The sequence below is a fragment of the Staurois parvus genome, unplaced genomic scaffold (assembly GCF_062004578.1).
Source record: "Staurois parvus isolate SC_StPar_1 unplaced genomic scaffold, SC_StPar_1.0 ptg000166l, whole genome shotgun sequence".
NCBI classification, from domain to species: Eukaryota; Metazoa; Chordata; class Amphibia; order Anura; family Ranidae; genus Staurois; species Staurois parvus.
The window spans coordinates 4,833,349-4,855,171 of NW_028317962.1; the positions used below are offsets into that span (position 1 = coordinate 4,833,349).

The window sequence follows — 21,823 nt, forward strand, 5'->3', positions numbered from 1 at the left end:
AGCTCTATTTGTGTGAAAAAAAGGACGTAATTTTCGTTTGGGTGCAGCATTGCATGACCGCGCAATTATCATTTGAGTTAGTGCAGCGCTGTATAGCAAAAAAAGGCATAAATTACAGTATCTATACCATAGTTTGTAGACGCTATAACTTTCACACAAAGCAATCAATATACACTTATTGGGATTTTTTTTACCAAAAACATGTAGCAGAATACATTTTGGCTTAAATTTATGACTAACTTTGAGTTTACGATATATTTTTTATAGCTGAAAGTAGAAAATATTGTTTTTTTTCAAAATTTTTGTGGTTTTTTTGTTTATAGCGCAAAAAATAAAAAGCGCACAGGTGAACAAATACCACCAAAAGAAAGCTCTATTTGTGTGAAAAAAAGGACGTAATTTTCGTTTGGGTGCAGCATTGCATGACCGCGCAATTATCATTTGAATTAGTGCAGCGCTGTATAGCAAAAAAAGGCATAAATTACAGTATCTATACCATAGTTTGTAGACGCTATAACTTTCACACAAAGCAATCAATATACACTTATTGGGATTTTTTTTACCAAAAACATGTAGCAGAATACATTTTGGCTTAAATTTATGACTAACTTTGAGTTTACGATATGTTTTTTATAGCTGAAAGTAGAAAATATTGTTTTTTTTCAAAATTTTTGTGGTTTTTTTGTTTATAGCGCAAAAAATAAAAAGCGCACAGGTGATCAAATACCACCAAAAGAAAGCTCTATTTGTGTGAAAAAAAGGACGTAAATTTCGTTTGGGTACAGCATTGCATGACCGTGCAATTATCATTTGAATTAGTGCAGCGCTGTATAGCAAAAAAAGGCATAAATTACAGCATCTATACGATAGTTTGTAGACGCTATAACTTTCACACAAAGCAATCAATATACACTTATTGGGATTTTTTTTACCAAAAACATGTAGCAGAATACATTTTGGCTTAAATTTATGACTAACTTTGAGTTTACGATATATTTTTTATAGCTGAAAGTAGAAAATATTGTTTTTTTTCAAAATTTTTGTAGTTTTTTTGTTTATAGCGCAAAAAATAAAAAGCGCACAGGTGATCAAATACCACCAAAAGAAAGCTCTATTTGTGTGAAAAAAAGGACGTAAATTTTGTTTGGGTATAGCATTGCATGACCGCGCAATTATCATTTGAATTAGTGCAGCGCCAAACAGCAAAAAAAGGCCTGGTCATTAAGGGGGGTAAATCCTCTGGGGCTCAAGTGGTTAAGACATGGAATCTATTTACTCGATGCAAACGCATCTTTTTATATTTTAACCAAAAATGGGTATGATATTGTGTGTTTTTGCACTAAAATTAATTTTATTATATTTTTTCCTGAAAATTTGCATTTAATAAACAGTTGTGCAAATATCATGTGACATAAATATATGCAAATATCGACTTTTTATTCTACAGGGCCTCTTTTTCAAAAAATATATAATGTTTGGGGGGGGGGGTTAAGTAATTTTATTGCCAAGAATTGCGATTTACATGTATGCAAAAAATTTTAGAAATTGCTCTGTAGCCAAACTGGTTAACACATCTGTGCGAAGGCAGAGTTAAGAGGCCTGTCACACTCATCTCTCGCATTACCTAAGACTTCTAGAACTACGTGTCCGCATACGTCACCCGTCCCATCCACCGCACATGGATCTCAATCTATAAAGACCTGCTGTGTAGCTGATGGTCAGATGGGCATGAGTGGGGCCTCATGTCTAAATTTTGCCTAAGGCTTCAAAAAGCCTAGAGCTGCCTCTGCTCCCAGGCAATATTCCATGCTTCCTTTCTTTATATTCATCATTCTCAGATGTTTCCAGATTGTTCACATAATTCCGCATGGACAAATTCTGTAGGCTGGGTGGTCCCCAAAGCATCATTACACTGTGAGTATAACCGCAGGAGTTGTTACCCTCAAGAGCAAGCACAGTATGTGAGGCCTTGCATTCACAGTATGTTCTCAGTCTTCTGGGTGGAATGATGTTCAGCATCTAAAAGAAAAAAGACACAACTGTGGGGGAGAGCATGGGGAATGAGGTCAGTATTTCAACCAGAGCTGATGTTTTTTAACACCTGCTAGGACACAATTATAAAAACATAGCATGCAGGCTAACAATACACTCTTGGACAAGATCATCCAGTGCTCAGGGCAAAGATGCCAAATTGCACCCCCATCTTCATTATGTGAGGGCTTAGGAAATGGAGGGGGAGAGAGAGCACAGCCAGCACCTCCTCCTAAGTCTCTCCTCCTCTCCTCACCGCTTCCAGTGCTGGGCTCACAAAAGTAATGGTGCTGCTGTCACTACTCCTGTCAGCCTTATAGTAGAAGGAACTTGTGGCGCCCCCATTCGTACAATACCTGCTGTGCCCAGGGAAGCCGCCCCTTCTGCCCACCCCTTGTCACGGCTCTGCTTGGACCTAACCTGAGCATTGATGAGCTTGTGCTGTCATTCGTGGTCCAATGAGCTGCAAGCTAGGGATTCCCTGCCCTTCAATTGGCAAATACAAAGAGGAGGCAGATGCTCAAGACATCATTAGAGTGGAAGTAAAGTATTTTCTTAACAAACTGTGAGCAGGTGGAATGTTTATTGCAGAAGAGACATGCAATGTCTCTTCTGCAATAAAATACATTTACCTACTCGCCTACAGCCTTCTGTAGAATGTACACTGAGCTTCGCATGCACAGCTCCGTATACATTCCGACACAGATCTTGTGTGCTAGGATGATTGAACTCCTGCAAATGCGGAAGAAGCCAGGGAAAAGATGGCAGCTCCGTATTTTGTGGGCATCAAACCTTTGGAGCAAGGGCAAGTACTGCTGCCATTAGTTCTGGTTTAACCTAATATGGCTACATGGCCATATTAAGTCAATATGTCAATATAATGTGCAAATATTAGGTCAGTGATGTAATGAGCATCCCTGCCCTTTTTTATACATCATTTGAGGGATTCCCCCTCCTGAAGCTCATTAGAACAGGAATGACAGCTGACCTCCAGGTTTGGACATAAACCTATCTGAACAAACGCAAGCTCATCCCTAATAAAAAGGAGGATCCTAGAGCTGGCTTATGAAAACTGGAGCGAAACAGGAACTCTTGCTTTGTAATTAAAGTAGAACTACTATAAATGCATTATTTGAATGCAGTAAGAAAGTGTTATAACCCGTCAGGTTTTTTACCTTCTGTGTTCCATTGTGGAGATTTTACTTCACTTTCTGTCCCATAGTCAGAACAGGAAGTGAGAAGAAATCTCTCCAAAGTGAGGCAATCCCTGCTTGTCACTAGAACCTGTGTCCCCAGTGGAAGATTTCCCCTCTATTCATGTTCTGATGACAACCCAAAGTTTGTGATTTTTTTTTCACTTTGACTCTTGGTGAAAGTGTTAAACAGGACTAATTGAAAGGGTAAATCTCCCTAACAGGGACACAGATAGCAATAAAAATTTGATTAGGTGTACTAATCCCTCTCTTTCCAAAACTTTAAAATTTAAACTTTAACCATTTGCTTGTGGGCAGGGGTCTAGATTCGCCTGTGCACATGGGGTACCCTTGCTCAAAAGCACACCCACCAATGCCCAGGACCAGGCAGAAACTGCAGTCATGTGAAAAGTCTAACATCAAGGTAGTTCCCGGACTCAGAGATCAACTTATGTGTGCAATCAACATACAGTGTCCTATGAAAATGTTGTTTTGGTTCAACCAGAGAAGTCCGTCTCCTAGTTGCTATGGGAGATGGACTTCTCAGGAGGGGGTCAAATAGTGACCCCCTCGCTGCCGGAGGACCTGCCCCACCTTACCACGTACAACGTCTATGACTGGTTGCTTCTTGACTTGAACGTGTGCTTATTTAGACATGTGCGGTTTGTTACATTACAAATCGAAATTCAGCTGAAATTTAAATTTTTCTGAGATTTGGATGCATCCGAATTACAATAGTACAAAATTGAAATGAACCTGAAGGATGCAAACTTTCATTTGAAATAACGACTTAATTGAATCAAATTCAAATCAAATTTGCAACTGAATTTGAAAACAGATTCAAAATCAGATTTGAAATTTAAACATATTGCTGATTTCCTTCAAAGACTATACAGTATAGTAAAATATAGCCGTCTTCTGAAATTAGAATTTTGAAAAGAATAGAACTGAATAAAATAGAATAGATAACAAAAGAATAGAATAGAAATTATTATAATAGAATAGAATAAAATAAAATAGAATTTAGCCGTCTTCCAAATTTTAAATAGAATAGAACCAGCTATTCTTCACAATGAATTTGGATCAATTCGATACTTTCGAATACTTCAAGTCCATTAGAAAAATGTGAAACCGGTCAAAAAGGAATAAACTAAACAAAACGAAATTAATAACTTAACGAATCAATCTGGAACAAAAACAAATGTCCTTTTTTCTGTGCATGTCTGTTCTTGGTCTATGCAACGGAATTATTCTTCCTTGATTTAGGCCTGGTTCACGTCTAAGCAGTTTGCTTTTGATCTGTTTTTGCAGTGCTTTTTGTGGTGCGTTTTTCCAACACGTTTTTGATGCTTTTTTTAATGCGTTGTGTTTTTATATATTTTTTTGGCCAATTTGTTGTTGGGCAGATTAAAAAAACGCAAAACGCATCAAAAATGTGTCAAAAATGCACTAGATGCTTTTTCTGCAGCATCTCCATTGAACCAAAAACGCATCATTTTACGTTTAACCACTTGCCTACAGGGCACTTATATCCCTTCCTCCCCAGGCCAATTTTCAGCTTTCAGCGCTGTCGCACTTTGAATGACAATTGCGCAGACATGCAACATTGTACCCATATGAACTTTTTATAATTTTTTTCTCACAAATAGAGCTTTCTTTTGGTGGTATTTACTCGCCACTGGGTGTTATTTTTTGCGCTATAAGCAAAAAAAAGCAAAAGAATAAAAAAAAAGTTTTTCTATGTTTCTGTTATAAAATTTTGCAAACAGGTAATTTTTCTCCATCACTGATGTGCATTGAGGAGGCTACACTGATAGGCAGCACTGATGGGCACTGATAGACAGCACTGATGGTCACTGATAGGCAGTACTGATGGACACTGATGAGGTGGCACGGATAGGCAGCACTGATGGGCACTGATAGGCGGCATTAACATCCATGGACCTCATCCCAGGATTACACAACCGCGCTGTAGCCATCCTTCGGCTATAGCGCGGTTGGGAACCGGTTAAAAAAGTCTTTGACTCTTTCCAAAACCACAGCAGCTGAAAAATATATAGATGTTAATGTGTCCCATAGGAAACCATGTTAAATGGAGTGTAGTGCGTTTCTGCAAAAAGCACCAAAAATGCACAGGTGTGAACCAGGCCTTAGTAATTATATGCATGGTTGTGTAGTGTAACCCCAAGTCCTGTGACTTCATACCCCGTTGTGCTTTACAGACCCTGGTTCTTTTGGAAACACTAGAACTAACATGCACCCCTTTGGATAACTTCAGACCAGGCTCAGAATGGTTATTGCAACCTTACCAACGAAACTTCAGCATAACAGTTTATTGTGAACCATTCTTTACCCTAATACTTTCTACATGTGTGTGCCTGTGCAGGCATACCTCTGTGAGGTGGTAGTCCGTGTAGGTGTAGCGCCCTCTGATGTACATAGTTGTTTAGAGTAGCTAAAGGCTTGCTAGAAGCCTGGATTTAGAGAGAGAGTTACTTCAATGCAGGCTAGAGGGCTCTACAGGTCAGTCCTCCGACAGCTCCCCCTGCTCTAGGAACTTGAAGAAGCTTCTAGAAGCCAGTAGGTGGAGGTGAGGAGGGGCTGATCTGTATATTTTTGGGGAATCTGACCAATCCCAGGCAGAGGGGCCTGGAAGTGTGGCTGGCAGACAAGCCCATAAATATGACAGAGCCCAGCCAGCAAAGGAGTCGGTTGATGGAGTGATGAGAGGTGCTGCTGTATAGCCTGGGAGGGGGCCCCGAAGAAGGGGGGTTTTGCCTCCAGGCTGGAGGCTGGAAGCTGAAAAAGGAAAGAGGAGACCTGAAAGAGGGAGCTCCGCTGCCCTGCAGTCCACCGGGGTAGGACAGCCTGCATAGCTTGAAGAGGAACCAGCCCAGCTTGAAGGCCTGAAATCAGTTATATCCACAGCTGCTGGACAAGGACAGTGCAAGTACCTCTACACCGTCAGGGCCTATAAGGAGGAAGTCTGTTGGGTGCAAGTTCTCAGCAAGTATTCAGGGGACAGTTTATACCCAATCCTTTGTCCTGGGATCAAATATCGTAGCCACATGGGCTGATATTTTGTTCACTTAGGGGACTAAGCTCCTATAAGTTGGGACTTTGCTAAAAATTCGCTCAAGGGGACTTTAGAGCTCCGGCAAAATACCACTTTGTTAAAGACTGTCATAGTTGCGGCTGGAACACAGTCAAATTCCTGCCACTTTTGTAGTAGTCTAGAGAAGGCAATTTTCCTCACTTGTTATTCTGCAATCAAATTGGGCATCCCATAATCCCATTACCCCATCCAAGTTGAACTCCTTAATAATTCCAAAGAAACCAAGCCCATGAACTGTTTTTTTTTGTGTCTGGAAAATGCATTTTGCCTGGCTGTTCAGGAAGGGACCCAAAACCAGGGTCTCTCAAGGAGATATGGCTACATAGGTAAATTCCATTGCTCGAGCAGCAACTCCTTTCCAAGTTGAATCAAGAGCGGGAAGCGGGACTTGTGGAATAGCTGAAGATTTCATCTTTGGCCTTGTTTTCTTGGCTTGATACTTCTTCCCATGCAGCAACTCTCTGTGGGCAGAGCCTGTAGCAAACTAGCTCATCAGAGTTGGACACGGAGTTCCCCTTTTTCTTTTAATGGAAGTATTCCTTATTCCTCACACTCCCTACCCCCTCCCTTCCTGAGAGGCAAACTTATCTCCTGACAGATGGGGAGGGGGGTCAACCACAGGTTAGGCATCCCTAGTTGGTGCCAGCAGTCTGGGAAAGTGTACATTTTCTCACCCATCATAAAACAGATAAGACCTTCTCCCCGGACTTGAAAGAAGTTGGAACCTCATAAAACTGGCCAGCAGTTAATTGAACATTCCTCGGGCCAGCTGTCACTTATGTTTCATATCATGGAGTATGATCCACTGACCTCCTGCCCAAAATATTGTATTGGGCAGACTAGAGCCACCCCCCCACCTTGCAGAGGGATTTTAAAAAAGAGACAGGCCAGCAAGCCTGAGAGTTCAACACACACATCTCCTGAGTGTAACATCGTAACAGAGGAGATCAAAGACCCTTCCTGCTCTGCACTTGGATCTGCTTACAAACCAAGGCATATTGGCAAGTAAATGAACTCTTTAATTTCCTTCCTATGATCTCTTTGCTGTACCTTTATATGCATATATATATATATATATATATATATATAGTTACATTTTCTTTGTAAATATTTTATTGCACCTGTTTGACTCTTTTAGTAATAAATCTTTCTTTCTGAAAGGGTTAAACTGTTTCTAAGCACTTACTTGCAATTCATGAATTCCTGCCTTTGAAGAGACGCTACTGTGTTTGTTTAATCCTCTGCCCAATCGGCCTGCGGTGACCGTATTGGACAGGCGACTTTTTAATCATTATAGTGTATATTTGATAATGGGAGTTTCCCAGTCTCCGACAAAAGTGGTGGTGGCAGTAGAGGGTTAGTTGCGTAATTAACCTGACCCAGTAACAAGCGCATTCAGGCTGCAGGCACCGATTGTAGCCCATTAGCTGGACAATCGCTGTGCAGGGTGCAGCTGGGTGTGGCCTTGTTACGCGCAGCACACTGCGGTTTTAGATCGGCCGGTCCTTTGGTCACGAGTTTGGTGAGAAGGTCTGGGGTCTGATGCCGCGGGCGTGACGTGTTACTGTTGGTCGCGGTCGTGCGATTGTTGGTGGCGGCGACCATGCGATTGTGACAGAGCCCTTCCTCCTTTTATTTACAGCACAGAGGAGGAGGCAGACCCAGAAAAAACAAGGAAACTGCATTAACCCTTCCCTAACCTGGGCAACTAGCTAGCCTACTAACATGATACACCCCCCTTGTAGGTAGCAGCCTACAGCCTGCCTTCATGATTCCGCCATACATATATATGGCCTGTCAACAAGTGGATACACCAATCAAGTATGATCAGTGCTTGGCTAGTGGCTCTGGAGAGCGGGGGAGACAGGACATTACTCTCCTGATGTCACCATAAAGAGGACTTGTTATGTCTGGTACACAAGTTAAGTTTTTTTTTGTTCAACCCCAGTGCACTGAATGAAAAAAAACTGAGAAGGTTGCTGTACTAACTATGCAATGTTAGTACAGCGATCTCCCCACTGTGTTCTAACAAGGGAACCTCCCCCCACCAGAACACATGGGTCTGTACTCCTAGCCATTGGCTGGAAGCACTGATCTGCTGCTGCTTTTCCAGCCTGCTCCTTCAATGGAAGCCAGTCGTGAGATCGGTCTCTGACGGACAAGCGGCTGTACACACAGGCCGAACGTTGGTTGGTGTTTACTGTAACGGCTGATTTCTGCCAATATTTGGCCTGTGTGTAGAGGGCTTTAGCCTCCTTGTGATATTAAAAAGTTAAATGAAAAAAAAGTTAAAAATGTGTAATAAAAATTAAACTATAATAAAATAAATAGAACTAGTTGAAAAAAAGATGTAAAAGCACCCCTGCCCACCTGTACATACATGGAAATACAAGCGTGCCCGTATGTCACACATTTTTTATATTTACAAAGAAAAATGTGGTATCATGTCGGGTTTCTGTGCGCTAAAATTCATTTTCGTGTATTTTGTCCTATAACTTCGAGTTTGATAAATGGCTGTGCAAAATGTGCGTAACGTTAGTGCAACAGCCACCATTTTATTCTACAGGAGCTCTGCTTTAAAAAATATATAATTGTTGGGGGTTCTAATAATTTTTTTAACAAAAAAAAATTTCAGATTTTTAACATGCATGTGAAAAATTTAAAAAATGGTCCAGACAGCAAGTGGTTAAACTTTGAACAGACAGTAAGGTGGGGTTCACAAAGCATCGTTTTTTGTGTGTTTTACAAGCATTTTTACTGTTGGCAACCACTTCTTGTCACATATTTCCCCCACCCCTCAGTATAGTACCATAATTCCCCCTGCAGTGTGTATCCCCTGTATAAACAGGCTGCACAGCCATGACAGGTAGAGCTTCGCAGAACTCTGTAGTTTGTCCTCATTCAGGTGCCGTAGTCCCAAGCACAGAGGAGGCGTGGCGTCCGTCTGGCGCCCCGTCACTAGCCTGACACTTCCGGTGTCGGGCTGGAAGTGGTTCTCTTGTTGACACTTTATTGTTCCGCGTCTGGTGAACAGTAGAATGTACCAGGCCTGAGCATCCCTCGGTCGGATCATGTCCTCGGGTCGGCAATCTCAGCAGCTCCCGGGGCCGGGAGGTGGAACAGGCCCGTCTTCCTCCTCTTCGTCTTCTTCCTCCCCGTCTAGTTCATCTTCAGCCGGGCCGCTGCGTCAGGGACTGGTGGGGGTGAGCGGACTGTCCAGGCTCGGCGTTCCAGGAGGAAGCTCGGCGCTGGCAGGAAGGTCCGGCGGCTCAGGTCCGAGGAAGAGGCCCCTACCTACTCCACTGTGCAACGGCCTCATCAACTCCTATGAAGACAAGAGCAACGACTTTGTGTGGTGAGGAGCTCGGCGGCCTCTTATGAATCATAACCTGAGAGTGATTGTAGGGGGAGTGCAGCCAGGTCACAGGGGCCCCTGACACCCTCTACACATACTATGGTGGGGGTGCAAGTCACAGGGGCCCCTGACACCCTCTACACATACTCTGGTGGGGGTGCAAGTCTCAGGGACCCCTGACACCCACTACGCATACTCTGGTGGGGGTGCAAGTCTCAGGGGCCCTTGACACCCTCTACGCATACTCTGGTGGGGGTGCAAGTCACAGGGGCCCCTGACACCCTCTACGCATACTCTGGTGGGGGTGCAAGTCTCAGGGACCCCTGACACCCTCTACGCATACTCTGGTGGGGGTGCAAGTCACAGGGGCCCTTGACACCCTCTACGCATACTCTGGTGGGGGTGCAAGTCACAGGGGCCCTTGACACCCTCTACGCATACTCTGGTGGGGGTGCAAGTCACAGGGGCCCTTGACACCCTCTACGCATACTATGGTGTGGGTGCAAGTAACAGGGGTCCGACACCCTCTACGCATACTATGGTGTGGGTGCAAGTAACAGGGGTCCGACACCTTCTACGCATACTATGGTGTGGGTGCAAGTAACAGGGGTCTGACACCCTCTACACATACTATGGTGGGGGTGCAAGTCACAGGGGCCCCTGACACCCTCTACACATACTCTGGTGGGGGTGCAAGTCTCAGGGACCCCTGACACCCTCTACACATACTCTGGTGGGGGTGCAAGTCTCAGGGACCCCTGACACCCACTACGCATACTCTGGTGGGGGTGCAAGTCACAGGGGCCCTTGACACCCTCTACGCATACTATGGTGGGGGTGCAAGTCACAGGGGCCCCTGACACCCTCTACGCATACTCTGGTGGGGGTGCAAGTCTCAGGGACCCCTGACACCCTCTACGCGTACTCTGGTGTGGGTGCAAGTCTCAGGGAACCCTGACACCCTCTACGCATACTATGGTGGGGGTGCAAGTCACAGGGGCCCTTGACACCCTCTACGCATACTATGGTGGGGGTGCAAGTAACAGGGGTCCGACACCCTCTACGCATACTATGGTAGGGGTGCAAGTCACATGGGCCCCTGACACTCTACGCATACTATGGTAGGGGTGCAAGTAACGGGTCCGACACCCTCTACGCATGCTATGGTGGGGGTGCAAGTCACAGGGACCCTCTACGCATGCTATGGTGGGGGTGCAAGACACAGGGACCCTCTACGCATGCTATGGTGGGGGTGCAAGACACAGGGACCCTCTACGCATGCTATGGTGGGGGTGCAAGTCACAGGGACCCTCTACGCATGCTATGGTGGGGGTGCAAGTCACAGGGACCCTCTACGCATGCTATGGTGGGGGTGCAAGTCACAGGGACCCTCTACGCATGCTATGGTGGGGGTGCAAGTCACAGGGACCCTCTACGCATGCTATGGTGGGGGTGCAAGTCACAGGGACCCCCGACACCCTCTACACATGCTATGGTGGGGGCGCAAGTCACAGGGACCCTCTACGCATGCTATGGTGGGGGTGCAAGTCACAGGGACCCTCTACGCATGCTATGGTGGGGGTGCAAGTCACAGGGACCCTCTACGCATGCTATGGTGGGGGTGCAAGTCACAGGGACCCTCTACGCATGCTATGGTGGGGGTGCAAGTCACAGGGACCCCTGACACCCTCTACGCATGCTATGGTGGGGGTGCAAGTCACAGGGACCCCTGACAAACTTGACAAAACTGAGTTCTATAGAACATTTGTTCGGCTCATTACATGGAAGGAAGGTTAATAATATAACTTAGATTACAAAATCTTCAGTTTTACTCCAATTAGTTGATGTAAATATACCTACGTGGCGCACAGAAATGCATGTCCCGGGTGTGGGGCGATAGGATTTATGCCTGCCTATAGTACCATGAAGTTTGTATAAGTAGCACCTGAACTACTTTTGCGTGGTCTGCAGACAGCAATCCATTGAAATGAATGGGCTTTCAAAAACAGAAGTCTGCACACACAGAAACTCATGTGTTCTAGCATGGTGCGGCCCCTAGAACGAGGACTTATCAGTGTATTTTTTAAATGTTTTTCACCAATACTCTGGGAGAAGTAAAGACAAAAGGGAATAAAGATGTATGAAATTATCCCCTCTCTTCCTAATTCCCTTTCCCCAAGCTGTGCAAACAAATGAAGTGAAGAATGAGCAGAACAGGGATGTTGTGGAACTAAAAGTCCCAGCTCGCATCAACTAACCCCACCGCTGCCGGGGGGGGGGGGGCAGGAAGCAGAGGGGCTGAACACAACAACCCCTACACCCCTCTGTAACTAGCAGCTCTCATTATCCCAGGAAGAGGGATGTTTCATCCTATCCTCTCCTAGCTGACTGTGCTCCCATAAGCCTGATCTCAAAAGTAACCCTGCTACTTGCTCGCAGCAGGGCAAAATGTGAAAAAAAACCCCATCTGCCCGGTGTCACGATCGCAGCGTCAGACCCCAGACCTTCTCACCAAAACTCGTGGCCGAAGGGCTAGCCGACCTAAAACCGTGATGTGACGTGCGTAACAATGCCACACCCAGCTGCACAACGATTTTCCAGCTAATGGATACCGATCAATGTGCCAGCAGCCTGAATCAATTGTTACTGCGTCAGGTTAATTACGCAATTAACCCATTCACACTGCCACCACCTCCTTTTTGATCAGAGAAGGAGAGGAAACTCGGCATTCAGCTATAACACTATAATGGTTGATATAATCGACTGCATAACTCGGTCATAATACAGGCCTGTTATACAGAGGGTTAAAACAAACGGTAGCGTCTCTTTAAAGGCAGGGATTCAGAAATTGCAATTAAGAGCTATAGAAACAGTTCAACACTTTCAAAAAGAGAGATTTATTACTAAAAGGGTCAAATGGGTGCAATAAAAATATTTACAGAGAAGATGTAACTAAGAAAATATATATATATATATATATATATATATAATGTATGTATGTGTACAGAAAACAACACAGCACAGCAAAGAGATAACAGGGAGAAGTTAAAGGGTTAAGTTACTTGCCATTAAGCCTTGGATGTAAGCAGATCATGTTTCAGAGTGAAAGGCACAGGTCTTCCCAGGTGGTATATTGATGTTAAAATTGGGAGATGTCTTCAACTAACTTCTCTTGGGCTTGACAGCCTGCTTTAAAGTTTCCCAGCAGGGGGTGGTTCTGAAGTAAAAGACCAATCCCCTGTTTAGAGAGGGATCGTCAGGCAGAACCCTAAACTGGAGCCCACATCTTTCATAATTCATATTCTGGTCCATAACTTTCCATCTGCACAAGCGACAGTCCACCCGCGGGTATATTATTATGCAGACAAGTCTGAGGATTATTTAGACTTGAATTATGAAGTTGTATGCTACACGGTTCGCGAGATCTATTTCTCTGCCTTCCCGGGCGCCCGAGATAAGGTGAGTGACCCATCAAACTGTTCGCCTGCTCATCCTCCATCCGATATGTCCGGCTTTTATGTATGTCTCGCATATTCCAAGATATGAGACTTTCATTTTTTACAATATAAAACAATTTTTTTTTGATCAAATAGGGGATAGTCCCCTATGTGATTATTTTTGGTGACAGGTTCTCTTTGAGATGTCCAAGGTCTAAAAGAACCTGCATGTCTCCCTTCTGCTCCACTGAATGTAATGCAGCACACATCGCAACGCATTACATTCTTTCCTGGAGATTGCATTACAATCACTCAACGGGGACCTGTTAGTGACATTATAGGTTCCCTTCCGGGTCAGCACAAGAAGGGGAGGGGAGTGGACTTGTCTGCCCTTCTCCCCCCCCCCCCCCCCCCTCTAGCTGACGGTGAGCCAGGCCCGCAGATGGGCAAGCAGAGCCCGGGGAAACCTCACGGCGGGACGTGGAAAGGCTGGCACTGTGTGGAAGCGATCGGCGGCCGCCTATTTTCACCTGACCGGTAGAAAAAAGGTAGAAAAAAAAAAAACTAGCTGCCCGGTGACTAGAACTACATGTTCCAGGCATTGGTCGATAGGATCCAACATCCCTGTGTCTATAATGCCTTGGAAATTCATTTGTACCCTTCTCCTGACTGATACCTTTTAACTATGAGATCCCTCTGATGCATTTGAAGCTCTCTCCGGACCATGGCTTTTGCTGTACGATGTGACTAAGAAAATGTCAGGAAAGATCTGCTAGAACAGCTGGAAGGTGTGCACACTTATGCAACCACATTAGTTTAGTTTATTTACCCCCCAAAAAAGATTTCAGTTTGTTTTTCAATTGAGCTGTGCAGATTATAGGTCAAATTAAAGGCGGAAAAAGTTATGAAATGATTTATAATAAGCTTTATGCTCAGAAGCCACCTCGTCCAATCAGGGACCATACTGGATACCACAGTAGAGCCACTACCTTTCAGATCTCCTCCAATCATTTTATAAATATCTCTCACAACAGCAGGGTCATGTTCAGAGATAAAAAAGATCCTCCATAGCGTAATACAGTACTTTATTTTTGTAAAATACATTAAAATGCCTACTCACATTTAAGTAGATGATCACAAGCCAAACATCCTGCTAGGAGGGATGTTTGGCTTGTGATCATCTACTTAAATGTGTGGTCCCTGATTGGACGAGGTGGCTCCTGAGCATAAAGCTTATTATACAAGTGAGCTGACCCTTGGGGTCATTGCAAGGAGGTGAGGGGGCACCCAGACCACTTAAGGATTGTGACACCAGTGGCACTTTTACGTTTGCAGAGATATTCACACTATTTGTTTGAAGTGGACTATTTTGTGTATCTACTATTATCACTCATTGCTTGGTTGAGTGGTGTCTCACCTACACGTGTTTGTGCATCGTGTTCCTAAGAGGGAACCACTATATTCACTTGGCCATTCACGGCTATATTCCCCCATTGGGGTTATCATAAAGGGAGTCTGGTTTTATGTTTATTTACTTTGTTTATTTGTTCAATACGATTTTATACATTGTCCTTTTTATATTAGTGCTACACCAGTCAATACTTATATTTTGCATGCTTTTTTTGGTCAAAAGGTGGGTGTTAGCAGCTTTCAGTAGGGGATCCATCTAAGCGCAGGAGGTTCTTTATAAATATTATCTCATATATTAGTTTCACCTTTTAAGTTGCAATACTGAAATAAATGAACTTTTGCACGATATTGTAATTTTTCGAGTTTCACCTGTATATTCTGAGAGCAAGACCCTGTTGCTGTCAGAATAAACAAGTTGGTGCTGCAGCTGAAAGACATCATCATTTCTCAAGCTGGCTTTTTTCCCCCATTCTAAGACAGGTATTTACAAGCCGTTGGGGGAAGCCCTGGCGATTAGGTCGCACGGTGCCACATGTGCCAATTCCAAGATTGTACAAATGTCTAAATAGTGGCACACTTGAATAAAAATTGTCCACGTATAAGTGGTACCCCATATGGAAAAAGAATGACATCAAGTCCCAAGCTGTCTTGCCACTGCTCAACATGTAGTCTGGGCATCGGGGGGGGGGGGAGACTATCTTTTCCCTCGTAAGTCCAAAACTTATATGTATAGCCTGTTGCCTTCTCACAGGTCTTATACATCTTGACCCCATATCTGGCACGTTTGTTGGGGAGAAATTGTTTGTTTGAATGCAATGCGGCCAGAAAAATTAATGAGGGACTAATCAACGCAGATGTTTTGCTGCGGAGTATAGACATCTGCAAATTTTTGGTTAAGGTGATTTACGAGGGGCCGAATTTTGTGGAGCTGGTAAACTTCATGGTCACCTCGTGGACGACAGTGTGTTTTTGAAATGCATAAAACACATTGTATACTCTCATATCTATGCCTGGCCATGGCAGCAGAGAACACGGGCATATGATGAATTGGGTTTGTGGACCAATACAAACGCAATTAAATTTTTTTTTTTTTTGTTATGCCCATGTTGAGGGTTAGGCCCAAAAATTTTTAAATTTAGAAATTGTAATGGGTTTCCATGTGAATGGTCTGGCAAGGTTTGAATTTGGGTTGGCGGTGATAAACTGTTGTGTATATAAATTGCTTTGATCCACAATCAATGCATACAGATCTTCTGTGAAAAACAGCTCCAAAAAAATCAAGGAGTATTTAAATTTGCTGTTTCCACCTGAATTCCAGGTTGGGCAGTGAATTGGGGGAAGTACGAGTGCTGCAGAATTTGTGAGCTGCCAATTGGGATTTGAAAGCACATCCGGAAGGATACTAGGGGCTCTGTGGGCCTGTGTGCGAATTCTTGCTGGCTGTGGGACACTGCTTGTGCTCGCCACCGCACCAGCTTGTACTGCACTTATGGGACTCGCTGCGTCACCAAGTGATACTGCAGTGCTGGTATGTGAAATATCAGGATGTACTAGGCCGCTGGTGCTCGCCAGTTCACCAAAAGGTAGAGCGGTACCAGTACTGCACTCTGCGGCATATGAGAGTCATCAAAATTTTACCAGCAAGTGCTAGCAGAGATCCGGCCTGATTCTGCGAACACTGTGGTTTTGTGTGCAATGTATCAAGTGACCGTGACATACTGACACTGCACTTTCTGGGGGAGAAGAGGGAGGTAAGCGTAGGGGCTAAATGCAGGTGCCGGGGCTGATCCCGCTAACGCATTTTTGCAGCACTACAATAATGTGAACGTTGGTATAGTGCTGATCTGATCAAAGATATTGGTCCGTTCAGACATTTATACTAGCAATGGAGGTTTATTGTGTATGTGAGTGTGTTCCAGGCAATCAAGGGGTTAAATGGTATTACTGGTGTTGACTAGGTTACATGTATTTGTGAATACATCCCAATCCTTTTAGGAGTATTTACATGTACACAGCTAGATCTGAGAGTTCCTACACAAAAGAGGTAGTTCAATCTGCTATATACATTTATTGATAGAGGTACATAATATATACAAATTACACTGCTAAGCAGTACTTAAATTGATATTTACCATGTATTCACAAAACCATGTTTAAAATACAATGTACAATACAGGTATAAAGTTAGTTACCTCTCAATGTCAGGTCTGCTCATGCTGCCTGCTGGGCGTCCCAGCACAAAAAGATCTCCAGCTGGGTGACCAGGCCTTAAATCCACCCTCCTGTCTGTACTGTGGCTAAATGGTTAGCACTTCCGCCTAGCACCACTAGGGTTGTTGGTTCAAATCCCAACCACGGCACCACCTGTCTGGAGTTTGTATGTTCTCCCTGTGCCTGCGTGGGTTTCCTCCAAGTACTCCGGTTTCCTCCCACACTCTAAAGACATGCTGGTAGGTTAATTAGCTCCTGTCTAAATTGTCCCTAGTGTGTGTATGTATGAATGTGAGTTAGGGACCTTAGATTGTACGCTCCTTGAGGGTTAGGGACTGATGTGAATGTACAATATGTGTGTTAAGCGCGGTGTAAATTGACGGCGCTATATAAGTACCTTAAATAAATAAATATAATGCTCACTAATTGGACACTGTACCTAGCCAATGTATATTGGGCACGGCCTGATTGGAAGTTAAAACGAGGCTGCTGTTTACTACTCATGTGAGATATGCGAAGTGGACAACAAAAGTCCAGAACTTCTACAGTGGAAAACTCCATATACATCTACACCAGCATGGAAGCCAGAAAGCCTTGATGCTGCAAAACACTCAATGGCCCAAATACTGTACATTTCCATCTAACCAAAATATACTTGCAATTACAACACCATTTACATCCATTAATAGAGATTTCACATAAACTTATTATCTAACACTGGTGTACTGATGGGCAAACTGACGCTATGTGGGAGGCACAAGTTTACATGAAAGTTATAGCGTTTACAAATGGCTGTATAGGTACTGGAATTTTTTTTCCTTCGTAATAATGGTGGCTATCAGCGACTTATAGCGTGACTGCGATGGGCAATCTGACACTGCGAGGGGTACTGACTTGGTGTCACTGACATCCCCAGCGACACCATACAGTGATCAGTGTTTAAAAAAAAAAAAAAAGCGCTGACACTGTACAAATGGCACTGGGCAAGAAGGGGTTAACATGAGGGGTGATCAAAGGGTTAACTGTGCTGGGAGTGTTTTACTAAGGGGCGGGGGTGTGTGCTTCACTGTAGGCGCACTGCTCTGGATGGCTGTGCACAGCCATCCAGAGCAGTGTGCCCAAACTGACAGTGAGGAGGACTGTTGGTAAACAAAGCAGCCCTGCTCCCTATTGGTTGCTGATAATCACCGGCTAGGACCCGGTGAATGACAGCCGCAGCTGCAAATGGTGGCACGGGTAAGGGCGCGCTCCCCTACCCGGAAATCTAAAATCACGTGTGTAAAATATATATATATATATATATATATATATATATATATATATATATATATCAGTGTGGCAAAAAAGTATTTAGTCAGGCACCAATTGTGTAAGTTCTCCCACTTAAAAAGATGAGAGAGGTCTGTAATTGGCATCATAGGGAGACCTCAACTACGAGAGACAAAATGAGAAAACAAATCCAGACAATCACATTGGCTGATTTGGAAAGAATTTATTTGCAAATTATGGTGGAAAATAAGTATTTGGTCACCTACAAACAAGCAAGATTTCTGGCTCTCACAGACCTGTACCTTCTTCTTTAAGAGGCTCCTCTGTCCTGCACTCATTACCTGTATCAAAGGCACCTCTTTGAACTTGTTATCAGTATAAAAGACACCTGTCCACAACCTCAAACAGTCACACTCCAAACTCCACTATGGTGAAGACCAAAGAGCTGTCGAAGGACACCAGAAACTACATTGTAGACCTGCACCAGGCTGGGAAGACTGAATCTGCAATAGGCAAGCAGCTTGGTGTGAACAAATCAACTGTGGGAGTAATAATTAGAAAATGGAAGACATACAAGACCACTGATAATCTCCCTCGATCTGGGGCTCCACGCAAGATCTCACCCCGTGGGGTCAAAATGATCACAAGAACGGTGAGCAAAAATCATGGACCACACGGGGGGACCTAGTGAATGACCTGCAGAGAGCTGGGACCAACGTAACAAAGGCTACCATCAGTAACACACTACGCCGCCAGGGACTCAGATCCTGCAGTGCCAGATGTGTCCCCCTGCTTAAGCCAGTACATGTCCGGGCCCGTCTGAAGTTTGCTAGAGAGCATATGGATGATCCAGAAGAGGATTGGGAGAATGTCATATGATCAGATGAACCAAAATAGAACTGTTTGGTAGAAACACAACTCATCGTGTTTGGAGGAGAGAGAATGCTGAGTTGCATCCAAAGAACACCATACCTACTGTGAAGCATGGGGGTGGCAACATCATGCTTTGGGGCTGTTTCCCTGCAAAGGGACCAGGATGACTGATCCATGTACAGGACAGAATGAATGGGGCCATGTATCGTGAGACCTCCTTCCATCAGCAAGGGCATTGAAGATGAAACCTGGCTGGGTTTTCAACATGACAATGATCCCAAACATACTGCCTGGGCAACGAAGGAGTGGCTTCGTAAGAAGCATTTCAAGGTCCTGGAGTGGCCTAGCCAGTCTCCAGATCTCAACCCCATAGAAAACCTTTGGAGGGAGTTGAAAGTCCATGTTACCCAGCGACAGCCCCAAAATATCACTGCTCTAGAGGAGATCTGCATGGAGGAATGGGCCAACATACCAGCAACAGTGTGTGCCAACCTTGTGAAGACTTACAGGAAACGTTTGACCTCTGTCATTGCCAACAAAGGATATATAACAAAGTATTGAGATGAACTTTTGATATTGACCAAATACTTATTTTCCACCAAAATTTGCAAATAAATAATTTCCAAATCAACCAATGTGATTTGTCTGGATTTTTTTTCTCATTTTGTCTCTCATAGTTGAGGTCTACCTATGATGCCAATTACAGGCCTCTCTCATCTTTTTAAGTGGGTGAACTTGCACAATTGGTGGCTGACTAAATACTTTTTTGCCCCACTGTAAATACGTGATTTTGCGCACCCGTGCCACCCTGTAGCAGTATTTCTGCTATAGGGCGGTCGGTTAAAGAGTCTGTTTCAGTTGAGCCCTGGTTCACATATATGCGAATTGGATGCGTTTTGTACTGCACCCGATTCATATAGGTGCGGTGCAGCCACAGTGCGTATTTCAAGAGTCAGGTGCGATTTAAATTATCATACCCTTTAAAAATTTGCACCTGAACCGTTGAATGAAACCGCACCAGACTCCTTTTTACAAATTGCACTGAAACCGGCCCCGCACATATATGAACCTGATCTAAATGTGGCTATTGAGAGCAGCAGTGAAGCAGAACTGTATGAAGAAGATGGTTGAAAAAAAGCAGTTGACTTGTATTTGGTGCATATTAACACAGTTGTGGCTGGGACATCCATAATCGTGCTGACAAGAAGGTAACTACCCTTGGGGTCAGCAATTTGTGTAGTATAAAATATACCATCTATGGTATGCACATCTTTAACATCTTTTAAAATGTGTATTGGGCAAATTGCAGAAAAGTAGTGCAGGAACTTCTTCTTTTTTTTTTTTTTTTTTTTGTTATTGCGACTTCATTTGGCACCAATTGAAATTAATGTGTTTTGACTTGTCATGCGACTTTGAAGTGTAAACTGGGGCAAATGTTTTTTTACCTTAATGCAGGGAAAAAAATTTCACTTGTTCGTGTTCAAATTTAGACCTGGCACTTAAAATACAGGACAGGAAGCAATGGAGGAAGTCAACGGGAGTCTAATATAATGCTACCACACTAAGAGCGGTAATGTAAAGAGAACTTCTATAAAAAAAATATTACCATCGGGTATACATCGATCTATAATAAATTTTTTAAATCCCTGACAAAAGTTTACCTTGCACCTGTACTAAGTAAATGTCTTTAGGGATAGCTAGAAGAGGTGTGGGAGGACTTTAGAACCTAGAGGGTCATTATTCTGTCTATCCTATATCACGGGTAGGCAACCTTAGAGGCAGGAAGTAAACCCTCTGTTGCTTTTGATGGGTTCTACCAGCCATTCAAGTAAGTGGGGCCACTCTGCAAGCGCCCCTTATCTGCATGCTTCTGTGGGGTTCAGGGGGTTAAAGCGGGTAGTGAGAAAGCAACACAACGCTGCCTGCTTTAACTCCTTTTTTTGTTGTACTGCACAAGGTTGCAGGGCACTTGCAGAGTGGCCTCATTCACTTGAATGGGTCGTGCTCGGCAGGTGCTATGCCCACCAACCATGACAGGGCGTTTAACTGCTGCTGCAACATGGGTATCCCTAGCCATTGCAGCTAAAGGGGGAGTGGTTGCGGCTTGAGCGAAAATAAAAATATCTTAACTATGGGGTTTTACCACCCCCAAATTGCGCATGTAAATGAACCCTTATTGTTCTGAGCCCCCTATAAGGCTGCTTTCACAATGATGTGCTGCGGTTTACCTGCACCGCGGGTTTAGCGCAGTGCATCTGTGACTTTCCTGGGTTAGCTGCACTTTGCATTAGACTTCTGCAGGTGTGGTGCGCTTTCTGAAAGCACACCAAAATTCCTGCATTCAGGAGTTTTTGTGCACTATTAGAGTGCACCAAACTTGCAGAATATAATAGAAATCTATGGCTAAGTGCAGCAAACTCACAGGAAAGCTGCAGATACAATGCACTGCACCCACTGTGTGGGTAAACTGCAGCGCATCCGTGTGAAAGCAGCTATATAGTATTATGACCAATATATTGCTTCATATTGACCTGAAGATCTCTTCTTTCTTGCTGCTGGCTCCCCTGTGGAGAGCTCTAGCTGGGATAAGAGGTGGAGAGCAGTTGGTATCACTCCGCATGGAACAGGAGCCGGTACTACAGGGGAGGCATCAGCTTATGAGGCTCTTGCTTCCTATTACAGCTCCAACTTTACAAGTAGACCTTCTGGATTGCACTTTGATGCTCTGGGATGGGGGGGGGCATCAAGCACAGACCATGATCTACCAGTCACCTGGATGCGATCTACAAGTTTTTGACCTCTGCTATAACACAATCCATTCTCCAAGGCTACACTGGAGTGATTTGTAAGTTAATATGATATAGCCCCTCCAACTCTGTTTCATAAGGGCATATTTTAGGAATAATACTCAAAGTAGGGAAATATGGTG

The 21,823-nt window shown here is 44.1% G+C and overlaps 1 protein-coding gene across 1 annotated transcript in view; it reads left to right on the forward strand.

Moving 5' to 3' along the window:
* The first annotated feature begins 9,297 nt into the window (after positions 1–9,297).
* COP1 (COP1 E3 ubiquitin ligase) overlaps positions 9,298–21,823 on the forward strand; it is a 266,316-nt gene continuing 253,790 nt past the window's right edge. The window contains exon 1 of the mRNA XM_089676332.1: positions 9,298–9,694. Coding sequence (XP_089532458.1) covers positions 9,411–9,694 — 284 coding nt within the window. The 5' untranslated portion in view covers positions 9,298–9,410. The remainder of the gene's footprint in view (positions 9,695–21,823) is intronic.